At 42.4% G+C, this 27,194-nt stretch overlaps 1 protein-coding gene across 1 annotated transcript; it reads left to right on the top strand.

Moving 5' to 3' along the window:
• The first annotated feature begins 2,262 nt into the window (after positions 1–2,262).
• On the top strand, positions 2,263–4,931 carry LOC148028173 (uncharacterized). The gene is made up of 2 exons (XM_087689931.1): positions 2,263–3,528; positions 4,125–4,931. The coding sequence occupies exons 1-2, from the start codon at positions 2,783–2,785 to the stop codon at positions 4,459–4,461; spliced, it is 1,083 nt and encodes a 360-aa protein (XP_087546057.1). The 5' UTR covers positions 2,263–2,782; the 3' UTR covers positions 4,462–4,931.
• The last annotated feature ends 22,263 nt before the right edge of the window (positions 4,932–27,194 follow it).

The raw sequence follows: 27,194 nt of genomic DNA on the forward strand, positions 1-27,194 counted from the left end.
CACATGAGGGGATGAGTACATTAAATGATTCTCTTTCACATAGGGCACGTTCTTAAGAGTGGATGCATTTTCTCTTAACTGGAAGGTCAATGGGAATGCCTATCTTTTTGGGCGTGACACTTGAAGGTGTGAACGTGGGTGAATTCTTCTGTGGGTGATGCCACAACATCCACATCACAAGTGTTAACATCTACATGTTTTGATATTTAATGGGATTCCGATTATTGATGATTTAAGGCTAGTTGTTTTAATTCAATTAATTATTTTACTAACAATAATTTCTAACTTTTGTAACAAGTGATATGTAGAGCAGATATGGCAAATTGAATATGCATGGCACACAAAATTTCATCCAAAGAATATTTTTATTTAGTATTTATTTAATAAGATGCACTGCCAATTAGCCTATGGGTGTGCATAATTATTTATTGATATGATAGATTTATTAGAGATTTTATGAAGATATATATAAATAACAGAGGGCTCTCAATGCTAAAATAGATATGCAACTAGTAGTAGCCTTTAATTTAGTCAACTCAGACTCTTTTACCAAAAAAGTGATATAAAGGGCCTACTTTGGGCAAAGTAAGATTTAATAAAAATAGTATAAATATATACATGGAGAAATAGCACACTCCATGTATGGGGGAAAAATAGTACCCAATGGTGCATCGCCTTGTTCTACTTTACTTTTTCTTTTGTCTTCTTTAGTCTAATTTTGGCTTAAGTAAGTTGTGCTATTCATTTTATGAGAAAAGGGTGAGAGGGAGCTCGAGGAGAGCTTCTATCGTGTGCTATGCACATATCTCGCATCCTATCTATGCAACATTATTTCTAGCCTTTTCTACTACAAAAGGTTATTTTTATTATAGTAAGCTATTCCTCAAAGTGTGTGGAAATTTGATACTATGTAAGAAAGCAAGTTTGTTTGCCTTTTCATTTCTCTTTTGGATGAAAATTTTGAGATGCACACACAATGTGACATCTTTAAAAAGCTAGGTACAAAAGAAGGTACAAATGTGATCTAGAGGGTTGTCTCCCTCTTTCCACTCAACCATTTGAATGTGCAAGGCTCTAATTTTCTTGCTCTTCTCCTCTTCAAGCACTACATTCACAAGCTCTTCCTTCTTTGTTGGCATCTTCTTCGCCAGTTCATTCCATTCGAAGTTTTCAACCACCTCCGCTTGTGCTTGTTTCACTATGGTCACCTAATGGACCCTCATAATCTTCATCCTCTTTTGATTGAGATGTTATTGTTTCATCGCTTATAGGATCGACACGTGATTATAATGGCTAAGATATTTAGTGATTTCCATTTCAAATGAAGTGGTCATATGGGTCTTGTTTGTCCCTAACCTTTTAAAGATGTCACATTGCTTGTGCATCTCAAAATCTCTAAAGACAAACAAGATTGTTATTGATAAAGGAAACACCTTGAGAGGAGACTTCCATGGTAATCTCATGGATCCATGTTGTTTGTTAGTAAAATATTGGCTATGGGAGAGCTAAGAAAATGGCAAGCCTTTGTCTAATAGTCATGTTTGCATCTTTCTTTGATTGAGATGTTGTTTTGTATCTTATGGAATCTACATGTGATGTTAGTCAATGGCTAAGCTATTTAGTGATTTCCATTTCAAAGCACATGGTCATGTGGGCCTTTTTTGTGCCTAACTTTTTAAATATGTCACATTGCTTTTGCATCTTGAGATTTTTTTCTAGAAGAGAAATGAAAAGGCAAACAAACTTGCTATTGCTCAAGTAAACACCTTGAGAGTACACGATAAGGGTAATTTCATGGATACATGTTTGTTAGGAAAATGTTGCCAATGGTAAGTTTGTTAGGAAAATGTTGCCAATGGTAACTTCCCTTCTCGTTCAATGAGTTTCCAAATTTCCTTCCATACATTACTTGTGTACCATCAAGCTTGTGATTAAGACATTATTTCATGTTACAAAAGTCAAAATTGGGAGAATGAAATTTCGTTCCATTCAATGAAGTTTTCTTGTAGGAGTGATCCAGGACTCTTTATGGAAGAAAATGCAATGACCTTGATATTATTGACTCTACTTCTTGGAATGCTTTAACATAAGATAGTAATATAAGACAATTTAAACCCTTGAGCATACGATACTTGATGTTTTCAAACTTTAAACTCTTATTGTTTTGAAGGAAAAAGACGTGTAAGGTGCATGTTTTGAAGGAAAAAGTCGTGTAAGGTGAAGTGTAAACCTATAGAACCATGTAATGTTAAGGTTATGTAACGTGTTTGGAAGTCAAGGACTCCAAGGATGCTTCCTTGTTGACCATAGTGGAAGAAGGGTCTTCTTTTCTCGGGGGAATGCTAAGTCAAGGTATGGTTGCATCTTTTTCACATTTGTTGTGCTAAAAGAAAAGGTCTAAGGAGGCTAGCGATGGTGGACTGAGCAAAGCACCATTAGAATTATAAAATGGCCGTCCAAGGGGAGCACTAGTTCTATAGATTGATCACTTACGATTAGAGTTTATAGGTGTTAAAACATTGCAGCGATGGTATTCTAGATTAGCCATTGCAACGATAGGATTCTGATCCGAATCAACGTTGTTACCGTAGATTGATCATCGACTCAAATCACATCAGCCCTGATATTTGATCCAAACCAACCTTGCGGCCATAGATTTTTCATTGCAGTGAGTTATAATTCCCAATTCCTTCACTGGTGGTGATTACATACACCATTCCCTGCAGTTCCTCCATTGGTGCATCAGAGATTGGTCTGCAGTTGGGGGTTTGGTCGATCATCCATGGCAAGGTGTTGGGAGGCGTACATCGAGAAGGTGCATGACGCGATAGCGCTGGATCCATGGGCGAGCGAGGTGCAACTACTGGACATATTTGTGGAGAAGAGGAGGGGGAAGGGGTGGCTGAGGAGGCTGATGACGCCGAGGAAGAAGATAATGATGATGAGGGAGGTGGAAAGGGCGGGGTCGATGCTGAATTTGGGGGAGGCGATGGAGGGGGAGGAGAAGGGGGGCCGGCCATGGAGGGAGGAGATGGAGGAGGAGAGGAGGGAGGGTGAGGAGGAGATGATGAAGGAAGAGGAGGAGGAGGAGGAGGCGCGGCTGCCGCCAGCGACCGAGAAAACTTCGACTTCTTCTGATCAGAGGAGCCATTCTTCTCATTCATCATCTCATAAAATGCAAGAGCAGGTACTGCGTCTAGAAGCGCATCAGACGCCACAGGACACGGACAGGGATAACAAGAAGGAAAAGAAGCGGGGCGAGATGTTCAGGGTTTCGAGCATGGCCGACATGCAGACCTCCATCAAGACGTCTGGCTCTGCCTTGGCGACCTTGATGCTGCCGATATCGTCGTCGTCAGGAGCTGGTGGAGGGGGGTCCGTCGATTTGGATGGCGCGCGGTCGGCGAGCTGCAGGGTGTCGGGCGTCAAGTCTCACCGCGTGTCTCTCGACAGCCTCATGGACCTGCTCGTCTCCTCCTTCTGGACTCCCAACGTCTCAAGGCCCGAGCTCGCCTGGGATTCCAAGAGGTCCGTCTCTCTCTCTCTCTCTCTCTCTCTCTCTCTCTCTCTCTCTCATATTAAGACATATGCAGCCATGCCTCTATCTTATCCACACACATTCCTCTCATATATCACATGAGAATCACTGCCCCCACACTCCCCTACAGTTTTGAGATGCAGTCTCAAACTCATCACGTGAAGCCCCTCTTATATTTAGATACACTCTCAAAGTCACCATGTGATGCCCCTCTTATATTAGATGCATGGATTTCTCTCTATGCACACTTGCCATCATTGACAAAAAAATATATGTTCATATACATTCACGCATGAATCTGTGAAAAACATTAGGCCTCTCAGAATCCCATTCTCACAGTATAGACCCTCTACACACACAAGCACCACTAAGAGACCAACAAGCAACAACCACATTAACATTATTCCTATGCGTGCACATTGTTGAATGAACATCAAAGCTTGATCATACTAGGACCTTCTTTATTCACCCTACCAAGCTTGGGCATATGTCTTATTTTTCTTGCTAGTGTATAATCTCAGTTTCACAATGCATCCTTGATTTAACAAAAGGGTCTAAATAGTTTGCTCACTTGAACTTGGATCAGGGGGCAAACACTATGGGTGGTCACTGAAATCTTGTATGCAAAGAAGATTGCCATTAGAGGAGATATCAAGACAAATGTTGAGAGTAAATCAAGCCTACAAGCAACTATCACAAAGAATGTGGATCCGACTGCTTCTATTGAAGTAAAACTGGAGAGTGATGGGGCATGGGTTGTAACAGCACCCAAGAATAGATTATTTCCTTTTGCTTTTAGAGTGAAACAATTAGACTATGATGCCACAGGAGACCTCAAAAGCAGTAAGTTTTTGTTGAGAAGGAATGGTTCCCTTAACAATGAATTCAAATTGTTGCATTCAAGAAGTATGATTCAATGTTAACTAGCAAAGCACTCAAGAAACACATGGCGGCTTCACACGATGTCGCCATGAAGCAGCTTCATCGAAGTTACTGTATGATACTTCCTCACTTCATGAGACTATATCTCTCTCAATTGTTCCTCTCTCTCTCTCTCTCTGTGTTGTGAGGCTATCTGTGTGTGTGTGTGTGTGTGTGGGTGTCTTAATGTACCTCTCTTAGTTAAGCTAATAGAGAGATGCAAACACATGAGGCTTTCTTTAAAAAAAATGTATATGTATCTTTATGACATGCAACCATAACATGTGTGAGTATTTGATCTCTACCATAAAGTCTTTTAAACTTTGCTAACCCACCTTTATTTATTCACATACATACTTCTCACACATTCTGTTTCACTTCCCCCCATCTTTTGTAGCAAGGAATGGCAGGTGCCCTTATGGCAACTTATTGTGCAAAGTTACCATAAAGCAACATTGTGAAAGGAATAAACTTGCCATTTGCCTGCATCATTTGTTATTCCAATTTTTTGTTCACTCACACACACACACACACACACACACACACACACACACACTCTCTCTCTCTCTCTCTCTCTCTCTCTCTCTCTCTCTCTCTCTCTCTCTCTCTCTCTCTCTCTCTCTCTCTCTCCCCTTTTATTCTCTCTCTTCTATTACAGTATACAAAGATAGTGTAAAACTAATGAAGATCATTACATTGAATACACACCACAAAATAAAAATACTTGGTCTTATATTTCTAAACCACTCAGTAAGAGCTATGAATCATTAATGGATGGTGACAAAGCAACCTAAATCTTTACTTTTATATTTATTCCAGCCGATGGATATCTTCTTTGTGTGAGATCATTTATACTTGTGAGTCTAGTCAAGGGCACCTATGTGAACATGAAAACATTGAATATAACCTACATGTGAGATCTCAATAAACATGGGAAACATAATGTCTATATTTGTATTGAAGTCCATGCTATTATAAATGCTTTTGATACTTAGAAGTTAGATAATAGCCATAACATGGAGTAGGTATTTGCAAAAGTCAGTCAAATACTTGAGAAAGAGAGAGATCCACAATGAAAAATCATTTTTCAAACATATAATAAAAATATCTCAAAAATATGTGAGCCAAGTGATTGCAAGGGGATTTCAATAAATATTTGTCTCGAAAAAAGCATTTTACATTAATGTACTTTTTTATGTGCATCTTTATACACAATGTTTGTGGTAGTAACATCTGCAACCTCAGTACTCTCTTTTACCAAGACTTCACATCGAATGACGATTTCACCCTCAAAATGCTACATATAGTTGTGTATGAGTAAACACTAGAGCTTTCAAATACAGACCAATAACATACAAAGTTTGGCCTTGTGACTTATTGATTGTCATAGCAAATGCTAGACTGACAAGAAACTGCCTTCATTTCATAGTAAATAGAAAATGTAAATGGCTAGTCTATTAAAAGCCATGCATATCAATCTTGTGCCATTACACAATCCCTTTCATAGATTCAAGTTTCTAAGGAGAAATATAGATGCATTACTCTTCAGTAATAAAAGATCAGGGGAAAATCCACCTTCTTCAAGTTCCAATGTATTCAAGTACTTTATAGAGTACAAAAATGAGTTATCATTTGTCCCCTAGGGGTGCACCTTACATAACACCTAAACTACCATGTGAGTTCAAAAGAAAGTGTATCTTATTTAGTAATATTTATAGGATTATATTTACAAAAGGGGTTGTTAAACTACAATTTGAAAAAAAATTGTAAGTTTAGTAAAGTAAAAGGGGTCATTTTATGGCCTTATAGTATGTAACAAAAGGGTATTTCTTAATATCCTTTGAACGCATGTTATACATATAATTTCTTATAGGTGCACCCCCTGAGTATCGATCTCTGCAATTGAACCTGCACTATAATACTACATAACTTCACTCTAGGCATTAACTATAATGCTTGCTGATTTAAAGCGGCAACCTCTACATTTACTATGATTACCCGATGATATTCACTATTAATCAAGGCTTCAATAGATTGTATTTCTAGCACCATGCTAGATGGAATTCATAACTTGTTACAACCATTTGCGATGCCCACACCATCCCATGTTCCTTAAATATAGCTATACTAAAACCACAATCTTGTACACCACCATTTTCCAATATGCGCATATTCTTAGAGAGTTTTAGTATCTTAATATATTGCCATAAATGAGCATAGCATAGAGTTACATTGACAATATTCTCAAGGGAGACCTTGATCACAACTCGCAAGATCGGTCTAAAATCTCTCCCAAACAAAGTAAACTTTCCACTAAGTGGTATTATGAATTGGTTTATTACACTATATTAAATTCTCAATATATTTTATATTTGGCTACATGATCAAATCTTGTCCCCTTACTTGTAAGTGGAGTCTACCCTAGTTACTATATAGGTTGTCTCTCCAAGTCCCACTTTGAAGCATGGGTTAAGATTTAGCCACATGGCCAAATCTTTACCCCTTATTTGAAAGTGGGACTAGGGAGATTCTTAAATTCTCTAATACGGTGTTTGATCGAGGTTACTTTGAACTAGAATATTATAGGTGGATTGACTACTTACTTTTAACGATATTTTAAACTTGGAGTGAGCAGTACAACCACCGTGCAAGATAGTAATGCATGATGATGTTGTTGCCAATGCTATATATCCATGACTTTGTAACTTAGCAAGTAAAAACTTATGAAGAAAAGTCTTCCAAATCCACTGGGACCATCCAAAAAGAATATATCCCTAGAGTTGGAATCCATATGAGCCATAATTGCACAATAGGCAACTCGTTGTGTATCATTTAGGACTATCTCCATATAAGTATAAACACTTGTTGCTCTATAGTATTATATGCATATTCATATCGTAAAAGTGGATTAATTTGTAATTGAACATCTAATATATGAGAAATTGATAGCCTTGGAAAGTTAGATGATCTATGTTTATGCTGACATAGAAAACCTTCAAGATGCAATAAAGCTCCATTAGATGCATCTTATTGTAGAGTATAATGAGATACATACCCATGATCTTGTTGCAACGTGTATAAAATATCCTTTTAAATCATTGATACCAACAACATTTCCCAAAGTTGACTTGGTTAAGAAGGCTCACATAACATCAAAATAGCACCAAATAAAGTACAAACTTGAGCCCTAGTTTGCATGTATGAAGCTTCTTCCAACCACAAAGTCTGCTTATCATCACTTTCTAGCATTTCTTTTACAATGCAAGCCACTTAAAAAGTACTCAATATCACATTGTCAATAGTACACAAATCCTTAAAAAAAATACACCCTCTAAATACTATCAGAAGCATTCACAGATAGTAACACTCGCCGCAATTAAGCACCACAAAGGACATTCGACCACTAGTATTTCTACGTTTTCTCTTGGTCCAAATATTTCGTTGTGCATTCCATACCCAGCACATTGGAAAGCCTTGATAAAGAATATTCTTGGTCTCTCAATGATCTCGATTGCATAGAAACCACTCTATAACATTAAAATTTTTGGATATTTTCATTTTGCACAACATTTGATATATTGTTTGTATCTTGAAACACCACATGATTCCCACCCGGTAAGTGCACTTGCAAGCATTGTATATTTAGCTTCCCATTACATAGCAAAAAATTGAATATTCACTTACATGCCTAAGAAGCAGATATATACCATGCATGCAAGTAGCTTTGAAACTCATCCACCTCATGGACACTCGCAATATTAGGTGATGAAGCAACCACAGTAGAAAACTTCATCGTTGCACAATCATGTCCCTTATATATATACTTATACAAATGTTTAACAAATGCTATTATTGAACATACTTACACATTTATATGTGCATTGTATTTTTTACTCAAATAATAACATTATTCTTAATAGTCACTTTGTTCCCATCATCTCACCTTCTATAGACAGGATAGCCACTAATGTCAATTGTTTTCATGTAAGTTAATTTTTGGGGAAATCCTTTAGTATATCAATCATCATGCATGCAAGGACTCTTGGGATTGATTACACCACAAGGACCATGAATATTGCATTTCTTGACTATCTTGAATAAATTCAAAAATATATCTTTATCAATCAATTTAGCACATATCAATATGTCATAGTGGCATACTTTTTAGAGGGCTTGAAAGGATGCTCTTAAATTAGCAAAGTGTGGAAATGTGAGAGCCCTCATCTCCGGAACTCAATCACACTAACACAACCAACAAAGATTTCTTTTTTTAGTTAGATATGCATTATATCCATATGTTTTTAATGGAATACTCTTTTTCCAAGAAGCAAAGCATTAATGATCTTGCCCACTTTGGATTGCATATCATAGTTATAAAAAAATCAAGCTTCCCTTCATACTATGGCCATTGCATCTTGATATAGTTGATTTACATACCTCAAGCCACAAGTAAATAAAGATAGTAAAAGTACTATTTTACCCACAAAGATACTAGTTAATTGTGTTGCTTGATTATGTCAAGATTGTGGGAGAGAAGGAAGGAGTCTCACTTGTAGCTTTCTTGCTTGCACAATGGGGGAATACACACAAAGGTAGAGGTTGAAAACAGTTTTCCTCTTCTTAGTTGTGTAAGCCAAAAGAACTCAAGTACATAGAAATAGAAGAACCCTATATATGGGTCTCAAACCAAACTCAACTAACTAAGGTGGCATACTAACTGAGCCACGAACTAGAGTAGATAAGGATAGCTGTCATCTAGCTATTATTCATGGGCGGTGTACCAACCGCATCTGTAATAACTGACAAGTCGGTGACATAAATGCACAACGGTCACCCTGGCATATCATGAGTGGAGCTTGATATCTCAACACTCCCCCTCGAGCTCAATCCCAATTCCTGCACACCAAGCAGGTCTCTGAACTTGCGCAGCTTCTCTGCGCCCAATGCCTTCGTGAATATGTCAGCTACCTGATCCTCTGTGCTGACATAAACTAGATCAATAAGACCTAGTAAAACCCTCTCCCGCACATAGTGATAATGCACCTCAATGTGCTTTGTTCTAGCATGATAGACTGGGTTATTTGCCAAGTGTATACTACTCATGTTGTCACAATAAATGACAACTGGCCTATCTGTAGGCTGATGCATATCATAAAGTAGCTTATGCAATCAAGCTACCTCACATGCAGCCATTGCTACGCCCCTGTACTCAGCCTCTGTGCTCGACAAGGCAACTGTAGGCTGTTTCTTGCTGCTCCAAGTGACTGCAGCACTCCCAAAAGAGAACACATATCCACTGGTAGATCGTCTATCAGAAATACTACCAGCCCAATCAGCATCAGTGTATCCATGCAACTGTATCTGAATCCCAATTTCATAAAATAGTCCATACTGCAATGTGGACTTCACATACCTGAGTATGTGTCTAGCCGCATCCAAATGCGGTTTCCTTGGAGCCTGCATAAACTGACTTACCAATCCAACAACATAGCTCAAATCTGGCTTGGTAATAGTCATATAAATCAAACTTCCTACTATGTGTCTGTACATAGTAGGGTCTTCGAGAAGCTCCCCTACATCTGTGCTCAACTTCACATTCTGCTCCAAAGGAACTGAAATAGGCTTACAGCCTGTCATCCCATATTTGGACATCATGTCCAATCCATACTGCCTCTGCAAGAGCCATATCCCACTTGGTGATCTAATCACCTCAATGCCCAAGAAATAACGCAGCTCTCCCAAATCCTTCATCTCAAACTTCTGCTTCAATAGCATTTTCACATGAAGGATATCTTCATCACTATCACCTGTGATAATCAAATCATCAACATAAATGACAAGCAGCATAATACCTTTCTCTGTTTTTCTCACATAAAGTGAGAAATCTGCCTTGGAAATTTGAAAGCCAATAGTGACAATATACTTTCCTATCTTGTCAAACCATGCTCTAGGTGCTTGCTTCAAGCCATACAAGGCTTTCTTCAACCTTGCAAACAAACTCAGGATGAACAGCATGCACATAACCTAGTGGCTGCTCCATATAGACCTCTTCTTGCAAATCACCATGCAAGAAGGCATTCTTTACATCCATCTGATGTAAAGACCATCCCTTTGATGCAGCCATAGCAATGACTGCTCTTACGGTTGCCATCCTTGCAACCGGACTAAATGTTTCTTCATAATCAATGCCATATGTTTGTGCATACCCCTTGACTACTAATCTTGCCTTATATCTATTCACAGAGCCATCTGCATTGTGCTTCACCTTATAAACCCACTTACAACCAATTGTATTCTTATCTTTAGGCAAAGGTACCAATTCCCATGTAGCATTTTCTTCCAAGGCATCCATTTCTTCATCCATGGCTTTCTCCCATTTTTCTTTTCCCATGGCTTGCTCAAAAGAAGTGGGTTCTGGTTCCTGTATCACTTTGACCATATAGGCATAGTGAATGGCTGTAAATCCATCATATTTCAGCCTATCCACAGGATACCTAACTCTGGTAGACCTGCGCAAAGTAGGTTCACTCCCAGGTGCTCTCAAAACATCCCTGGTCTTCCTTACTCCAGGTGTAACAATAGAATGAATACCCAACTCATCATCAATGCTCTGTTCTGAGCCACTGGATTCACCATCCACATAAGAGTGACGTGCATTCACATCAACCATGGGCTGATCTACCTTCTCTTTTCCTTTTCGTGATATCTGCATACCACTATCTGCATTGCTTTGAGAAGATTCTCCTAATCTCAATCTGCCTGTCCATGGTGAAGAATGTGAACCACTGCTAGAGGACGCTCCAGGTCCATTAATATCTTGTGACTGCTGCTGCTGTGAATTCTGTGCAGCATTACCATTTTGTGCATCTACATTATCAATCACATTTACTGGTTTATGTCAGCTACTCATCTCATAAAAAGCAACATCTCTGCTCACTGTAAACTTATGAGTAGAAGGGTTATAGCATCTATACCATTTTTGCTGCAGAGAGTAACCAATAAAGATGCACTTCTCAGCTTTTGGATCCAACTTGGATCTCAACTCATCTGGCACATGAACATAGGCAATGCAACTAAAAATTTTCAAATGAGAAATATCCGGTTTCCTACCAGTATACCTCTCCTCTGGAGTCATGCCATGTATTGCTGCAGTGGGAGTCCTGTTCATTATGTAAACTGCTGTAGCAACTGCCTCAGCCCAGTAAAAATTTGGCAGGTCTTTTTCATTGAGCATGGCACGAGATACCTCTCCAATATGTCTGTTTTTTCTTTTCTGCAATTCCATTTTGCTGTGGGGTATGACTACATGAATATTGTTGCTTTATGCCTGCTCCTGCAAGAACCTTGCAAACTCATTTGAGAGGTACTCTCCCCCTCCATCTGACCTTAGGCATTTTATTTGCAGGCCTGTTTCTTTTTCAACCATAGCTTTAAGAGTTTTGAAATGCCCAAAAACTTGACTTTTCTTCTTCATAAAATACACCCAAACTTTTTTGCTATAGTCATCAATAAAAGTGACAAAATAATGACAGCCTCCAAGAGATGCAGCTTTAGTAGTCCACACATCAGAGTGGATTAATTCCAATGGCTTCTTACTCTCTTGAACATGTCTAGGAAATGGTTTCCTTGCCTGTTTTCCAAACTGACAGGCTTTACATACCTTATGCATTTCTGCAACCTTGAATTTAGGCAATCCTGCAACAATATTTTGGGCTTGCATTGATTTAATTCGTTGTACATTAACATGACCAATGCATTTATGCCAGATATCAATATCTGCAACTACATCGGTCCCATGTGCAAACATTGCTGCACTCAATTCAGGCATGTCTGCATCCAACGTAAACATTCTGCCCTTCTTCTTTCCTTTTTCTATCAAGCGACCTTTATTTTTCATATCCTCAACAAAGCATCCATGAGAATTAAATCTGGTCTGCAAGCCCTGCTCAACCATTTGACCAACAGAAACTAGGTTCTTGGTGATATTCGGGACATGAAATACATCCGACAGGTATTTCTTTTTCCCATCCTGCATAGACAAAGGAATTTTTCTAATCTGCACAATAGGATGTGCAGTATCATCACCACTCTCCACAAATCCTGGTTTTTCCATTTTCCTTGCATCTTGCATCCATTCTGCATGACGTCATGTGGTTTGATGCACCTGAGTCAACATACCATACATCGTTGCTTTCTTTTGCACTTGTCACAGAATTGGTCATGTGCTGCACCATAAACAAATGCTCATTTCTGTCATCACCCTGTCTACCAGAAGATGCATAATTCCCTTGTTGCAATTTTCCACTCATGATGTCATTCTGCTTTTTATAGCAGTCTTTAGGCATATGACCCATTTTACCACAATAGTAGCATTCAACATTGTTGTTTGCATTTTGGCCTCTTTGCCATCCACCACGACCTCTTTGTCTCCCCCTACCTCTAGAGTTACCACGTCCTCCTCCATAGGACTGGTTTTCTTGAGTTTGCTACATATTCTGATTTCTACCACGGCCTCCAGATCGGCCTCCTCTACCTCTGCCTCTACCTCTTCCAGCATTTGAGTAGAAGACAGTTTCTTTTGAAGTTCCTCCTGAAGAAGATGCACCACCATTTCTTTGCTCCTCAGAAATTAGAAGAGCAATCAACTCCTCAAAATTAAGAAATCTTTCACGGACGGAAATGGATGTTCGGAATTGTGCATAATCCTTTTCTAGACCATTCAAGGTCACGGAAACTAAATCATCATCTTCCACTGGCGACCCAATGGAAGCAAGTGCATCTGCGATCTTCTTCACCTTCATGTGGTAGTCATTGATGCTCATACTTTCTCTTTGCACATTGTGCAACTCTTGCTTGAGCTGTATTTTCCTGGCTTGCGTATTTGTGCTATACATTTTTGACAGAGTATCCCATGCCTCCTTTAGCGTACTTGCATCCTGAATATGCACAATCATAGAGTCTGAAATACTGATGACAGCCAGTACATAACTTTTATGGCTCTCTCATGCCATGCTTTAAATGCCTGCATTTGCTGTTGATTGGGAACATCAGGAAGAACTGGTTCTTCTTCATTTCCTGCAACAAATTCCCAATATCCTTTTCCCATAAGGAAATTCGTCATTCTAAACTTCCATGCTTGGAAGTTGTTCTTGTCAAGCTTTTCAGTGACAATCTGTGAAAGAGAATTAGATGCCATTACAGAACACTGCAAAAAATTCTGTCACTGCAAAAAACACAGCTTCAACCTCACAAGGGCAAATCTGCAAAACTGAAGAAAGTGGTACTTGACCACACAGTCACTTCCTAGTGACGATTTTGCATCAACAGGCAACAAGGATGATTCTGTAACTCCCAATGTCTCTGCGCACAGGCATACGATGCAGTTTCTGCAGTAAGTTTCCACCGACCTGTAGAACAGTCGCATAGCATAAAATAGGGCCTTTTCCTGAGTGCGTGCAGAAAACTTCCGCCTCCAAAATAGGCCCCGAAATGGCCTCAAATAAAAAAAACAGGGATACCGAGGGCTAAAGCCCCGTGCCCGCAACATATACTGCCCTCTTGCCACACCGCGAAGGGCGTCTCAATCTGAGACAATGCACTCCTGCACTTTCCGGCTGTGCTACCTACAGAGACTTGCTCTCAAACCAGAAAAATGAAAGTAACACTGGTCCTCTTACCAGAACACCACCAACTTGGTCTGCTTTCTTGAGCTCCTTACCACGAACAAGGCTCTGATACCATGTCAAGATTGTGAGAGAGAAGGAAGGAGTCTCACTTGTAGCTTTCTTTCTTGCACAATGGGGGAATACACACAAAGGTGGAGGCTGAAAACAGTTTTCCTCTTCTTAGTTGTGTAAGCCAAAAGAACTCAAGTACATAGAAATAGAAGAACCCTATATATGGGTCTCAAACCAAACTCAACTAACTAAGGTGGCATACTAACTGAGCCACGAACTAGAGTAGATAAGGATAGCTGTCATCTAGCTATTATTCATGGGCGGTGTACCAACCGCATCTGTAATTGACAAGTCGGTGACATAAATGCACAACGGTCACCCTGGCATATCACGAGTGGAGCTCGATATCTCAACAGATTATCCATCACTTCAACCATATCTGCTAAGCCTTGGGGAAACTTTTGAATGTAGAACATATTGATTTTGACTATACCAAGCCAATCTACATTGCTCTATGCTACAATAAGCATCAACAATAAACTATTGCAATAGTCCACCACCCCATAATATGCATGCTTCAATGTCTTCATACACTTAAAATCAAAATGCATAAAATTGCATTTGAATGACACAATTGTTATTTAATAACTCAGATACATGCATTGGAAGATTGATATAACTATAATGTACTTTTGTATGCTACCCATCATCACTTCTAGGAAAAATGACATATAACATCAACATACACTATGATATATAGACATAATACTGATTTTTAAAGTGACAAGATTATTAATGGAAAAAATGCCCCATCATTGTTATTTGTGTTGCTATTAGGGGACGCGACAAATCTGTCACTATATGCATCACTATTAGCATCGCTACTTGCAATTAACGATGCATGTAGTGATACAAATAGAAACAATTGTAGGGTAAATTTCCTATGTAAATAGTGAAGGTTATAGAGGGGGGGAAAGTTAGGTGGCAGGGCATGCAACCTTGCCACCCTTCTAGCTATATACACTGAATATTCTTGCATAATTCATTTACCAATGTAAGGTACACCTAATGTCCAAAAATTGTACATCATGATTCTCTAAAAATAAGGAATCCATTGATTGCAAAAGCTAGATATAATCAATTTGAAAAAATATTACTCAATGAGTTCTTTCATCACTTACTTAAGCATGAGAAGAAGAGCTTCATTTCAAGCTTTCATGGCAATCAAACCTTGAGGTATGCATAAGCCCCATTGATTTGTGCTTATTCCAACTTATTCCGCACTTGTTTAAGTCTTTTTGGGGGAGCATTTGGGCATTTGTAAGAGTCCCAATGTGCCTCACTCCATCAACCACATCAGTAGAAGTTCTAAGATAGCCAATGTGATCTTGCACTACATGACTTGGCTCTCCTAGCTACCCCCATTTCCTTGCAAACTCTATCTACACTAAATAATAGGAAAATTTTCTCGTTAGATAGCTTAAAGATGGCAAATATAGGTATGGAAGGGACTACATACATCAATAAAGTAAAAACATCATATACAAGGTTAACATACTATATCATCAATGTGTTGTATGATGAGCAACATTGAAATTTCCACTATGAGGTACCACTATGAGGTTTTTGTGCTAATGGGTGATCCTAAAATTAGTGTGAAGTGAAATATTGTCATCAACCTCATCTTGAGAATCAAGGAAGAGAAGGGTGGCATCCTCTGGTTGACCATTATCCATGAGAGAGATAAGCTTTTCATTCCGTGTCTCTATGGAGATTAGGGGGTCATCTTCTTTAGTGAGCCAAGCTATGTATATGGGTTGTTGGTCATGTCACGAGGCCTATAATGATTATTGTACTTCATGGTGGAGTGACAAGTCATCTCAAGACCTAGTTGGTGTGTTTTCTAGGACGATGGTGTGCCATGGAGTTACTCTTAGCATGTGATTTGAAGAGGAGATTGTAGTGCACATAATGAATGTGGCTAATGAGAGATTCGCATAGAGTGCAGCGTCAAGCTCGGCATTTGTGTTTCTGCGTCATTGTCTTGAGGGTCTGCTGTGACCTGCTCTCGTGACCCTTCAACCCACTGCTTAAGATCTTGCCATAGGTAAGGATGCTGCCTAAGCAGATCTCCTAGGCAAAGTGTTACAGGGGTGGTCACTAGGATGGTCAGGAGATCGTTGTGTGCTCGTCTCTCCCCTAACCTGGATTGTCCTGGCCAATGGCCGTGACTGATATGTGGCCCTGTAGCGTCAAGGCTTGGTCTTAGCAGCACTGCTTATGGTGCAGCTGCGTCTCTTGACCTTGGTTGAGAAGGTGATATTGGCGTGCTTATGCTGGAGAGATCATCGATCTCGTCCTCTATGATGGGCTCAGCATCCTTGAGATGCTCTTGAGCTTCCTTCACCCATTCCTTCACCTTTTCTATGGCCTCTAACTGTCGCTTCGGATGCGGGTATTCCCCTACCTTAGCGCTTTTCTTTTCGGCCGTCTTAGGGGCTGAAGTCTCTGCCTCTACGTCTGAAACCTTCTTTCCAGCAGGCAGAGTTGTAGCACTCTCGATTTTTAGGGCGACTTTAGCTTCCGATCTCTTCTTTTTCTGCCTACGACTTTTCTTTCCTATCGAGGCTGCATCAAGATTGCTAGGTCCAAGTAGAGAGATGCCGACCTGCTTCGTTTGAGCTCGGGTCATGATCGCAATGGGATAGATGTGGCCTCTCCATCGAGGTTTTCGACACCAAACGGCCCCAATGGGACTGATGGTACGTTGGCTGAGCTAGCAGATGGCTTTCGCTTTGAGCAATCGATGAAGAGATGGGTGATTCTGCACTCTGAACACCTTTGTCTGCCTTGTCTCTATTTTGCTGCTCTCTTTTAGGGTAGCGTGATGAAACATGACCAGGGTGACCACAAGTCCAACAGATGATTGGATCCTGCGTCTGCCCCCCTAGGCCTCTACCTCGTCCCCTTCCTAACACCATCACCGGCATGGGTCGATAATCCATGAGGACCGTGTTGCCCTCATCGTCGTGCGAGACGTAAGGGTATATGTAGGTCTCTTTCTCATTCGGCTCCTCCACGTAGTGGATTGGAGCGTCGCTCGATGGATGGATCACGTAAGGACCAAGCGGTCTAGGAATGCCTGAGGGTTTATGTCCATTCTAGGGACGGCTGGTTTCATATCGTTAGGCACGGGAAGAGCCAATGGGGCTCTCCTTCCGAAGAATGGCTGCGGCCTGTTCGCTAGGTAAGGCTGGCTGTAGGGTTGCGAGTATGGGAGTCTTCTTGGTAATCTACAATGCGTGACATCATAGCCGAACCTACCGCAGTTAGCACAAGGTCTTGACCTAGGGTCTTGACACTCGGCCGGCAAGTGGTTTCCGCCACAGTACATGCATTGGACGTGCGGGTGCGTTGGTCGTCTCAACATGTATTGCAACTTGGCTAATTCCATCTTGACATCAGCCAAGCCTTGGTTTGTCTCAGTGGCTTTCCCCTTATCTTGGGATGATGGGATTGATCGCTCAGTAGAGGCTGACGCTCTCTCTGAGCTTCGCGAGTTGGTCTCCTCTAGATTCGAGCTTCTGGAGTTCCGCTCCTTCAACCGATCATCGACTCTGATGGCTTCCTCAAACACTCTAGCTATTGCGTCTTGCTACAAGCTTGAATTGCCTACCAAAGCCTTATATAACTCCTCGTTCCGAATGCCGCTGATGAACACAGTCGAAACTACTCTTTCAGTCGGTTGCTCGCCCATAGGGATTCTCTTGAAGAGGCTCCTCACATGGGTTACGTAGTCACGGATGTCCTCCTCTTTCTGCTTGATGTTCATCAAGCGTACTAGTAGATTATCGGAGTATCCAAGCTCGGCAAATCTCTTAATGAAGAGATCCTTGAGGCTATTGAAATTGGCACGCTTTGCAGTATCTAAGCTCGTATACCACGTCCTACCCTTGTCGCCTAGGCAAAGCCCAAATGCTTGCGAGAGTTGAGTTTGGTCGTTGAGGCCATTAGCTTCGCAGACTTGCTCAAACTGCTCAACAAAGCTGTATGGGTCGTCATGAGGTTGGTACTTATCGAGTTGCTTGGCAACAATCGGTATTTTGACCTGGCTCTTTGAGCCTTGGCTTGCCCCTAATCCTGCGAGCAGCGATGTCACTAGTGCGGTGGCACTCTGCTCTGCTGCTGTATTATCGAGCAGTCGCTTCATGAGAAGCTCGCTCAACGTCAAGTCTCCCTCTAGTGCTCTCTCGTGGTCCATTCGGTTTCGGCCAGCTAAGTTCAGCACTCGCTGCACCTCATGCAGCTCCATGCTTTGCCTTTGGCTCCTAGCCTGCTGATCCCTATTGTATTCGGCTATGCTTTGCGGGCTAGCCTTCTCTCCTCTTCTAGATCTACGATAATTGCGTCTGTTGTCCTACTGCGGTGCTCGTACTGGGCGTGCACGTCGTATTTGCTCACCAGCTGTTGAATAACATCTGGGAATACGTTCAAATCGAGCTCCTCATTAGACCGATGGTCTGAGCTCTCTTCTACCATGGTCGAGTTCTCGCGCTCCACTAAGCTGTCGATCAGATTGAATAGACTTGACAGATCCACGTCATTGGCGCTCCTTGCTTGGTCCTACTCTGCGCTTTGATGGTTTGTCTATGTCTTGGTTCTCTCCTGCTGGTGGGTTCCTTGAGTGGTTTTATCTGAATGAGTTCCTTGACTTATTGAATACAATTCTCAATTTATGATCACTCAATGTGTGTCGTTTCTCATGCACTTGTGGTCAATCAGGCTTTTAGCTTTCTTATGTGTACTTCAAGTGCGAAATTCAATGTGAGTGCGGCAAACAATCTCTATATGCCTTGCGCCCTCTTGTCTTGTCTCGGGCCAGATAAGCTTCGTCGCTCAAGTCCTGGCCATTCTAGCGGATTCTAGGGTCTGCGCTGCTTCTTGCTATTCACTCGGGGGTCGATCACAGGTCCTACGATTGGATTTCCATTCTCAACGTGTCAGGTCGCTGGGGAGTGCTCCAGTACTATCCCCCTGTCCCTTGGTCATGACTCCTACGTCGGGAACTGCCTACAAGGAGTTCGCTATGTTGTCTTGGAGCGGATTGCGCTTCCAGTCGGTCGCGGGGGTCAATTTTTGATGTTTTCTTTTTTCTGCCTAAGGGTGTCCGATTCTGAGAATCGGACGTCCAATTTACCAGTGGTACGATCAGGTGGGTCCGATTTTGAGCTGTCCGATTCTCAGAATTAGACAGGGGTCAAGTGTCCGATTTTCGAAAATCGGACAAGTGGTCCGATCGGACCAGGTGGGTGGTCTGATTGTTTGCTGACATGTCCTAATCCGTGGGTCCAATTCTACGAATCGGACAGGGGTGGGCCCGATTGCCTCGATCGGACGAGACGTCCGATCGAACAGGTGGTCCGATTTCCTATGGTCCGATTTTCAAAATCGGACGGGTTGGTCCGAGTGGTCCGATCGGACGGTTGTCCGAGTGTCCGAATCTCAGAATCGGACACTGGATCAGATGTCCGATCCCGCCGACCCGAACGCACTTTCGAGCATGAAATCGTCAAAAATCTTAAGGTATTGATTATTACAAGCTACAAGATTCAACAGGAATGATGTTGGAGTGATGGGGAAGAGATCTATATATCTGGGGATCACCGATAGCAATGTAACTCCTCGCACTGATTGATCGAAATGGGTCATCCAAGCTCTCTCTCTCTCTCTCTCTCTCTCTCTCTCTCTCAACTAGTTGCAAATGAGGATTTCCTTGCCCTCCAAGAACTTATACCCTTGCTGGACATTACCCGGATGTTACCGATCACTCTCCTTGCGATTCCTACACATTCAAATGAGTATTTCCTCCATTTTCCACTTGTTTTCCCCGATTTTCTCCCTGTTTTACAGCAGCAAACCCTATGCCTCTCGGGTGCGATTTCCTAATGTTAGCCTACTCTAAACGCAACAAGAATCGAAAGCAAAAAACTGAAATAATTTCTCCATGTTTTCCAATCATCAAACAACCAAAATATCCCAAAATACTTACTTGTTTTGAAGATCAAAAACACCCAAACTTCCTACCTATCTCAAGCTCCGTTTCGGAGATGAATCCCCTACTTCGATGCTCGATATGAGGCGCACAAGTGCTCAAGCTTGAATTTGTTGGTCCCGGCAACGGAACCAAAATGTGGGAGCTTGAGCTCAACCACCGACCCACAGACTGCTTATTGTTTCAAGCGTTCCAAGCGAGCTCTAATGGCTATTTCTCACCTAGCCGACACGCCGTCAATCCTACGAGTGTAGTGAGCTTACCTTGATGTCGATGCGAGTAGCCTCCTCTCTCGCACACCTCGGTAGCTCCACAATTCTTGATGCTAGCTCAAGCATCCTCAAGCCTCCTCCATCTCCAAGCTCCATCCTCCATAGCCGCAAGAGAAGAGAAGAAGAGAAGAGGAGATGGTGAAGAGCTTCACCCACTTGATCCCTCACTCCCACACACTCACTCCCTCACACTCTCACACTCCCTCTCTCAAGAGCACACACAAGCAAGAAGGAGAGAAAAAGAGAAGAAGATGAAGACTCCTTTTGCCACACACCAAAAGAATGAGCTTCCATTTATTTTTTTGAACTTTATATACAAGCCCTAAAATCCCATGGGCACCCATCCCCTTTTTTACATGACCGGCCATTGTGGCAATGTCCTTTTCCATTTCCCTCTTCTATCCTTATGCCTCTAGCCTATGCCCGTCTAATATTTTACAATTGACACAGGAGGGAGCCTGACGCTCTTTTACAAGAGTTTTCCAAGTTTTTTGAGGTGCCTTTCATTTAAAATTGCGCCTTTGGTCTCGGCTTAGCTTTTAGAGGTCGCATGCGCGTCTTTTCTCTTCTTCCATGCTTTTTTCGCTTTTTCCTTCATTTTCTACCATTTTGACTCGGGGTTAACAGTGCCACAAGGGATGTATGGACAGCAGGGCATGTATGGCCACCACGGGCTGCATGGACAGCAAGGATTTCATGGGCAGCATGGCCCTTATGATCTGTGTGACAAGGTCGTCCTAACAAAGTACAATGGGCAATACCCCTCACCATCTAACCTGAAGAATGGACGTCCAAGTTGGAGTCCTACTTCAACATCTACCCCCGCACTAATGATCAGAAAATACTTTTTGCTTCTCTCCACTTGGAAGGTTTTTCCCACACTTGGTGGCGCTATATCAATCGGGAGAATCAACAGTTCATCAAAATGCATATGGTCCAAGTTTTTGTGTCCCCTGTGGAAAAAGAACGGTTGGCAAGATGATGGTACACTCTTGACTAACGTAAATTCACTATATGTGACTACACAAATCAGTTCATGAACTTGACCATGTATGTGGAGAGCATTAGTGACGATGCTAAATTGCACAAGTACATCTATGGATTGGAACCGAGTCTATCGGCGGGCTGATGACCCAAAAACCTACCACACTATTTGATGCAATCGAATTGGCTGAGAGATATGCAAGAAAGTACTATAAGAATGAGCATTTTCAGCAATGTGTTGGACCTCCCCGCATTTCTTCACGATCAGCCCCATATGGAGGTGGTTTTCGAGGCACTTCTATGCCTAATAACAACCCCAAAGTACCCACCCCCGCCTTCCATGCTGAAAGAAAAATGGGCACTCTTGGGACAGCATCGGGCTCTACTGTTGAAAATAGGTATGCTAAAAAAAAATAGTCCACTACATCACCTTCCCATGGATCCAGTAGTCAACGGTTCATCTCCCCAAATGTTGTGAAGGAACGGAAAAAAAAGGGTCTATGTTTTAAGTGTGGAGATAAGTACACTGCTGACCATGCCTCCAAATGCCTGTACAAGACAGCTAAGGTCAAAGTTCATAGCATGTATGTCATGGAAGATTGGCACAATGAGGAGGATGACTTTCCCATTGACCAGGATGAGCCCACGGAGGATGTTGATCATGAGCAGTTTTATGACCCGGAGGATGGGTTTCCCATTGACCAGGCTGAGCCCACAGAGGATGTTGATCATGAGTAGTTTTATGACCCGGAGGATGGGTTTTATGACCCGGAGGATGGGTCTATGCTTTAAGTGTGGAGATAAGTACACCGATGATCATGCCTCCAAATGCCCGTAAAAGACAGTTAAGGTCAAAGTTCATAGCATGTATGTCATGGAAGATTGGCACAATGAGGAGGATGACCTGCCCATTGACCAGGCTGAGCCCATGGAGGATGTTGATCATGAGCAGTTTTATGACCCAGAGGATGGGTTTCCCTTTGACTCGGGTGATACTCCCTCACAGATACTTGATTTAACATCCCACCCACCGCCCACTTCCCTTTTCTCAATGTCCTTGGATGCTTGGACGGGTTCCCGCAGCCCCAATACCCTTTGCATTCAAGGCAGTATCAATGGAAGGCATGTTTTTATCCTTGTGGATAGTGGAAGCACTCACACTTTTGTCAATAAATCGATCGGTTGAAATGTACCCCTATGGCATTACACCACCCCTTGAAGGTCCAAGTAACAAATGGAGAAGAAGAAATCAGCACACATGTATGTCCTGCAATTCCCTTATGCCTAGTTGAAAATTAAGTGGCACTGGTTGATCTGATTGCCCTAGATATGGGCCCGACTGATGTTGTCTTGGGCTGTGATTGGCTAAAACGATTGGGGAAAATTTCTATGGACTTCTCTTAGCTTTACATGGAGTTTATGATGCATGGACAACCTATCCACCTAGAGGGAGTTCGAGATCATGCTGATTTTCAGCTCATTACAGCAAAGCAACTCAAATGGGAGTTTAAGAAATGCTCACAAATCTTTGTTTTGCAATTAAATAAGGAAAATTATGATCAACCCTCCGCAGTATCTCATGATTCTACCTTACAGGCCTTACTTGAGGAATACAATGACTTATTTCAGATGTCGACATTCCTCCCTCCCAAGAGACAAGTGAACCACCCACTTGACCTACAGCCCCATTCCAAGCCAGAACAAACCCCCGTATAGTCTCTCCAAGTGTGAGCGTGAAGAGGTTGCAAAGCAAATCATGGAGATGGGTTTCATTGAACCGAGTTCTTTCCCCTATGCATCCCCTGTCCTCTTAGTCAAAAAGAAAGATGGCTCCTTTCACATGTGCATTGACTACAGAGATTTGAACAAATTTACAGTGAAGAACCACTACCCCATACCTCGAATTGATGATTTTCTAGATGAGTTAAAAGGGGCATGCTTTTTCACTAAGATTGACTTGTGCTCTAGCTACCATCAGATTCATATGCGGGTAGGAGATGAGTTCAAAATGGCCTTCAGGACTGATCGTGGACTTTACCATTTCCTTGTGATGCCTTTTGGGTTGACTAACGCCCCTACCACCTTTCAAAGCCTCATGAACAAAATCCTATAGCCCTTTCTGTTCAAGTTCATGCTTGTTTTCTTTGATGACATCCTCATTTATAGCAAGTCATCTATGGAGTACTTGACACACATTCGGAGGGTGTTTGATATATTGAGAGAGCATCGACTCTTTGCTAAGGAGAGCAAATGCATATTCATGCATACATCTGTGGAGTACTTGGGACACATTGTGAGCAAAAATGGTATACAGGCTGACCCAAAAAAGGTGCAATGCATTAAAGATTGGCCCACTCCGACCACCACCACTTCTTTGTATGGCTTCCTTGGTCTCTCTTCATTCTAGAGACACTTTATTAAACACTATGCCACCATTGCAGCACCTTTGACTGATCGCTTGAAAAAAGAGTCATTCTTTTGGGATGCCACTGCGGACCATAGCTTCAAATAGTTAAAGCATGCACTTACTTCAGTCCCCCATCCTTGTTTTTCCCTGACTTATCTAAGCTATTTACCATTCATTGTGATGCCAGTGGTTGGGGTATTGGTGCAGTATTGTTGCAAGAGCATGGTGTGATTGCATTTGAAAGCTGCAAGCTTGATGAAAAGGAGATGCAAATGAATGTATATGACCAAGAGATGTTGGCCATCCTCCATGCTATCAAGAAATGGCACCACTATTTGTATGGCAGTTGCTTCCAAGTAAAAAGCAATCACCGAGTCCTCCAACCAATACTTCTTGACTCAGTCTACTTTGACTCTGCAAAGGCGATGGGTCACAACCTTACAGAACCATGACTTTGACATTTCACACATGCGGGGCAAGGATAATATTGTGGTTGATTCTCTCTCTCGAATGTGGGTATGCATAGTGATTGCATAGTGATTGGGTTGAAGAGCTCCAAGAGGCTTTGTTAGATGATCATTTTAGCCACACATTTCAAAAATTATAGCATGGGGTTATGGCTGAAAACTCCCAATATCAGCTTAAGCATGGCCTTATTTGGTCCCATGGCAAGATTTTCATCCCGAACACTTCCCCCTTCACGCAGAAGATCATGAAAGAAATGCGTTCTTGCCCCACTACCGGTCACGGGTGTTTTCAAAGCTTATGATAGGATTGCCAAGAGCTTTCATTGGAAAGGTTTATGGAGGGCACCTCCTGTCCACCTTTCTCATTATCCATCGCAAATCCTCACCATCCTACCCTCAAGCGAATGGCCAGACAGAATCAACTAATAAGATTCTTATCAATGTCCTGACTAAAGTAATCTCAGCCTCACGCAGCGACTGGGACAACAAGCTGATGGCAGCTTTGTGGGCCTACCGCACAGCTTATAAAACGGCTGTCGGCGGCCAAACCCCCTTTAGGCTGACCTATGGAACTGAGGTAATTCTACCATTAGAATTCTTCGTTCCTAGCCTGAGAATAGCACTTCAAGAACGATGGGAAGGGAAGGAGGCATGGACGCAATGCCTGGTCGAGCTTGAACGCCTATCAGAGACTCGTCTTCTAGCCACCCATGTGCTTATCTGTGAGAAAGCCCGATGCAAGAGTTGGTTTGACAAGCATGTCAAGCAGCGCGAGTTCGAATAGGGTGACTTAGTGCTCCTTTACTTAGTTAAGGGGCATAAGCAAAAAATGAAATTCAGAGGTCTCGGACCCTTCAAGGTTTGTGCAATCAGCCGAACCCGCAATGTCGAGCTTGAGACACTAGATGGTGAGGGAATAGGCTTCTTCAATGGCAGTCGTGTCAAGAAGTACTACCCTCCCATGCATCCTTTGCATGAGCCACCATTGTTAGAACCGCCGACGAGTAGCTATAATAATTGAAATCAACGAAGAGGATGAGGAAGCCATAGAACTTGCTTACCTCCGTATAACGGTCACTGCAAAACAAACCTGCGCTTTCAATGCTCTGATCGATGAGGGAGCAGAGTGCAATGTCCTAACTCACGATCATTGGACCAAACTTGGTAGCCCACCACTTCAGCCCACGAATGCTAAATTAAACCCATATGGGGCCCACTCATACGTACTTCTCGGCAAGTGTAGAGTTACTGTTTCTATCGAGTCTGAGACTGTTCCAATACTTTTTTACGTATTGCCAAGTGCTACAGACGCAGGCACGGAGTCAGTGCTGAGGCAAACCTTCAAAAAGTAGACTCACTACAATGTTGATTATGAGTTGCAGCGCATCCACCTAGTAATAGGCAACGTGCACATTGTCATAGCTTTCAGCAAGGGCTGCGCGACACCATCACCGTCCGCAAAGCCACCGGTAGAAACATCCGTAGGCAAGACTAAGGAGGGGGGTAGTGCGCGGCCGCCACTCCCCGACTTCCATAGACCACAACCCACAGCAGCTAAAGCTAAGGCCCAACAGCCTCGCCTTCAATGGGTACCTAAACAACCACAACAACCGCCTAGGAGTCGATGCTCCTATCCTCATAAGACCCAGAACTCTAAACCTAGGAGGCCAAGACGCAATCACAGGAAGCGCTGCGTGATCAAGCAAAGATGGGTCCCTAAAGCCCTCTTGCATGCGCAAAGCTACTATGAGGGAAATACCTAGCTATGGATCCCTAAGGCCCCCACGGCTAGAGGCACTATTCATACGCCACCCTCAAGCTTGATCAACCCACGTCCCATAACACCTCAAAACTATAAGCCGCAATGCTCTCCAGAGCCCCAACCATCAGACTCATCTACGCTTCGGCCCAAGAGAGTCGCACAAGCCTATCAGCCCAAGCAACAACCACCGTCACAGGAGGCATCATCCGACCAAGTCAATCTGACTCCCCAAAGCAAACCTGAATGCAGCAGTCCATCTGTTGTGGCTGACCCTAATCCACCCATATTCCAAACAGCCCAACTGCAGGCTCAAGGAAACTCCCAACCGCAACTCTATATTGTCAAGGCCTCTAGTTCTAGCAAACCTCGACCACCCGTCGGCCTTACGCCCTCATATGAATGCAAGTCCTTTTTAGCGCTGGCCGCCGACCTCGCTGAGGACACCGGGGATGACGTGGTGGAATGCATTAAACGACTCGATCCCACCTTCGTGTCGCTAGCCCTCAGCTACAACCACTTGGACTTAGGTCTATTAGAAGAACCCTTTGCAACGGAAGTACGCAATATGCCTTGCTCTTGGGAGACCTTTGAATTTGCATTTGCAAAAGCTTCTCATTCTGCTGCTGAGTTGCTCAACAGTGAGATCTCCAAAGAGCAAGCCATTAAACAACATCTCATCACATCTTACGATCAGAGAACCACTTCTGCTATCACTGATTAAGAAATCACAGAGTTATCTAAGCTCGCTGCTACTGACTCCACGTTTTTGAAGCATTGGTACACTCTTAGGCTACAATGGGAAGTTGAGGGGTGCCGCATAATGACCAACGTTGAGCAGCGCCGCGCAATCAAAACAGCAGAGTACGATCCCACTTACGTCGCGCCAACCTCGTATCATGTATTAACCACTCTTCGTGGCCGACCCATGGAAGAGCACATCAAGGGGCATCCCTATCTTGACCGCCTCTTAACAGAGGAAGAACTCCACATTAAGAAGTGGAGCAGCGGTGGAAGCATAAACATGTGCTGAAATAAACTGCTGAAACACAAGACAAAAAGAGAAAAGAAAGAACACCATATAGATGAGAACTCAGATGTATGCACGGGAAATGGA

The sequence above is a fragment of the Lygodium microphyllum genome, chromosome 12 (genome assembly GCF_053477565.2).
Source record: "Lygodium microphyllum isolate KBCC chromosome 12, Lygodium_microphyllum_v1.1.10, whole genome shotgun sequence".
Lineage (NCBI taxonomy): Eukaryota > Viridiplantae > Streptophyta > Polypodiopsida > Schizaeales > Lygodiaceae > Lygodium > Lygodium microphyllum.

Bases quoted from the DNA above. Each gene is read 5' to 3' on its own strand.
- LOC148028173 (XM_087689931.1), top strand. From the start codon at position 2,783: ATGGCAAGGTGTTGGGAGGCGTACATCGAGAAGGTGCATGACGCGATA. The intron at 3,529-4,124 runs GTCCGTCTCTCT...AACTTGGATCAG, and splicing joins CTCGCCTGGGATTCCAAGAG to GGGGCAAACACTATGGGTGG.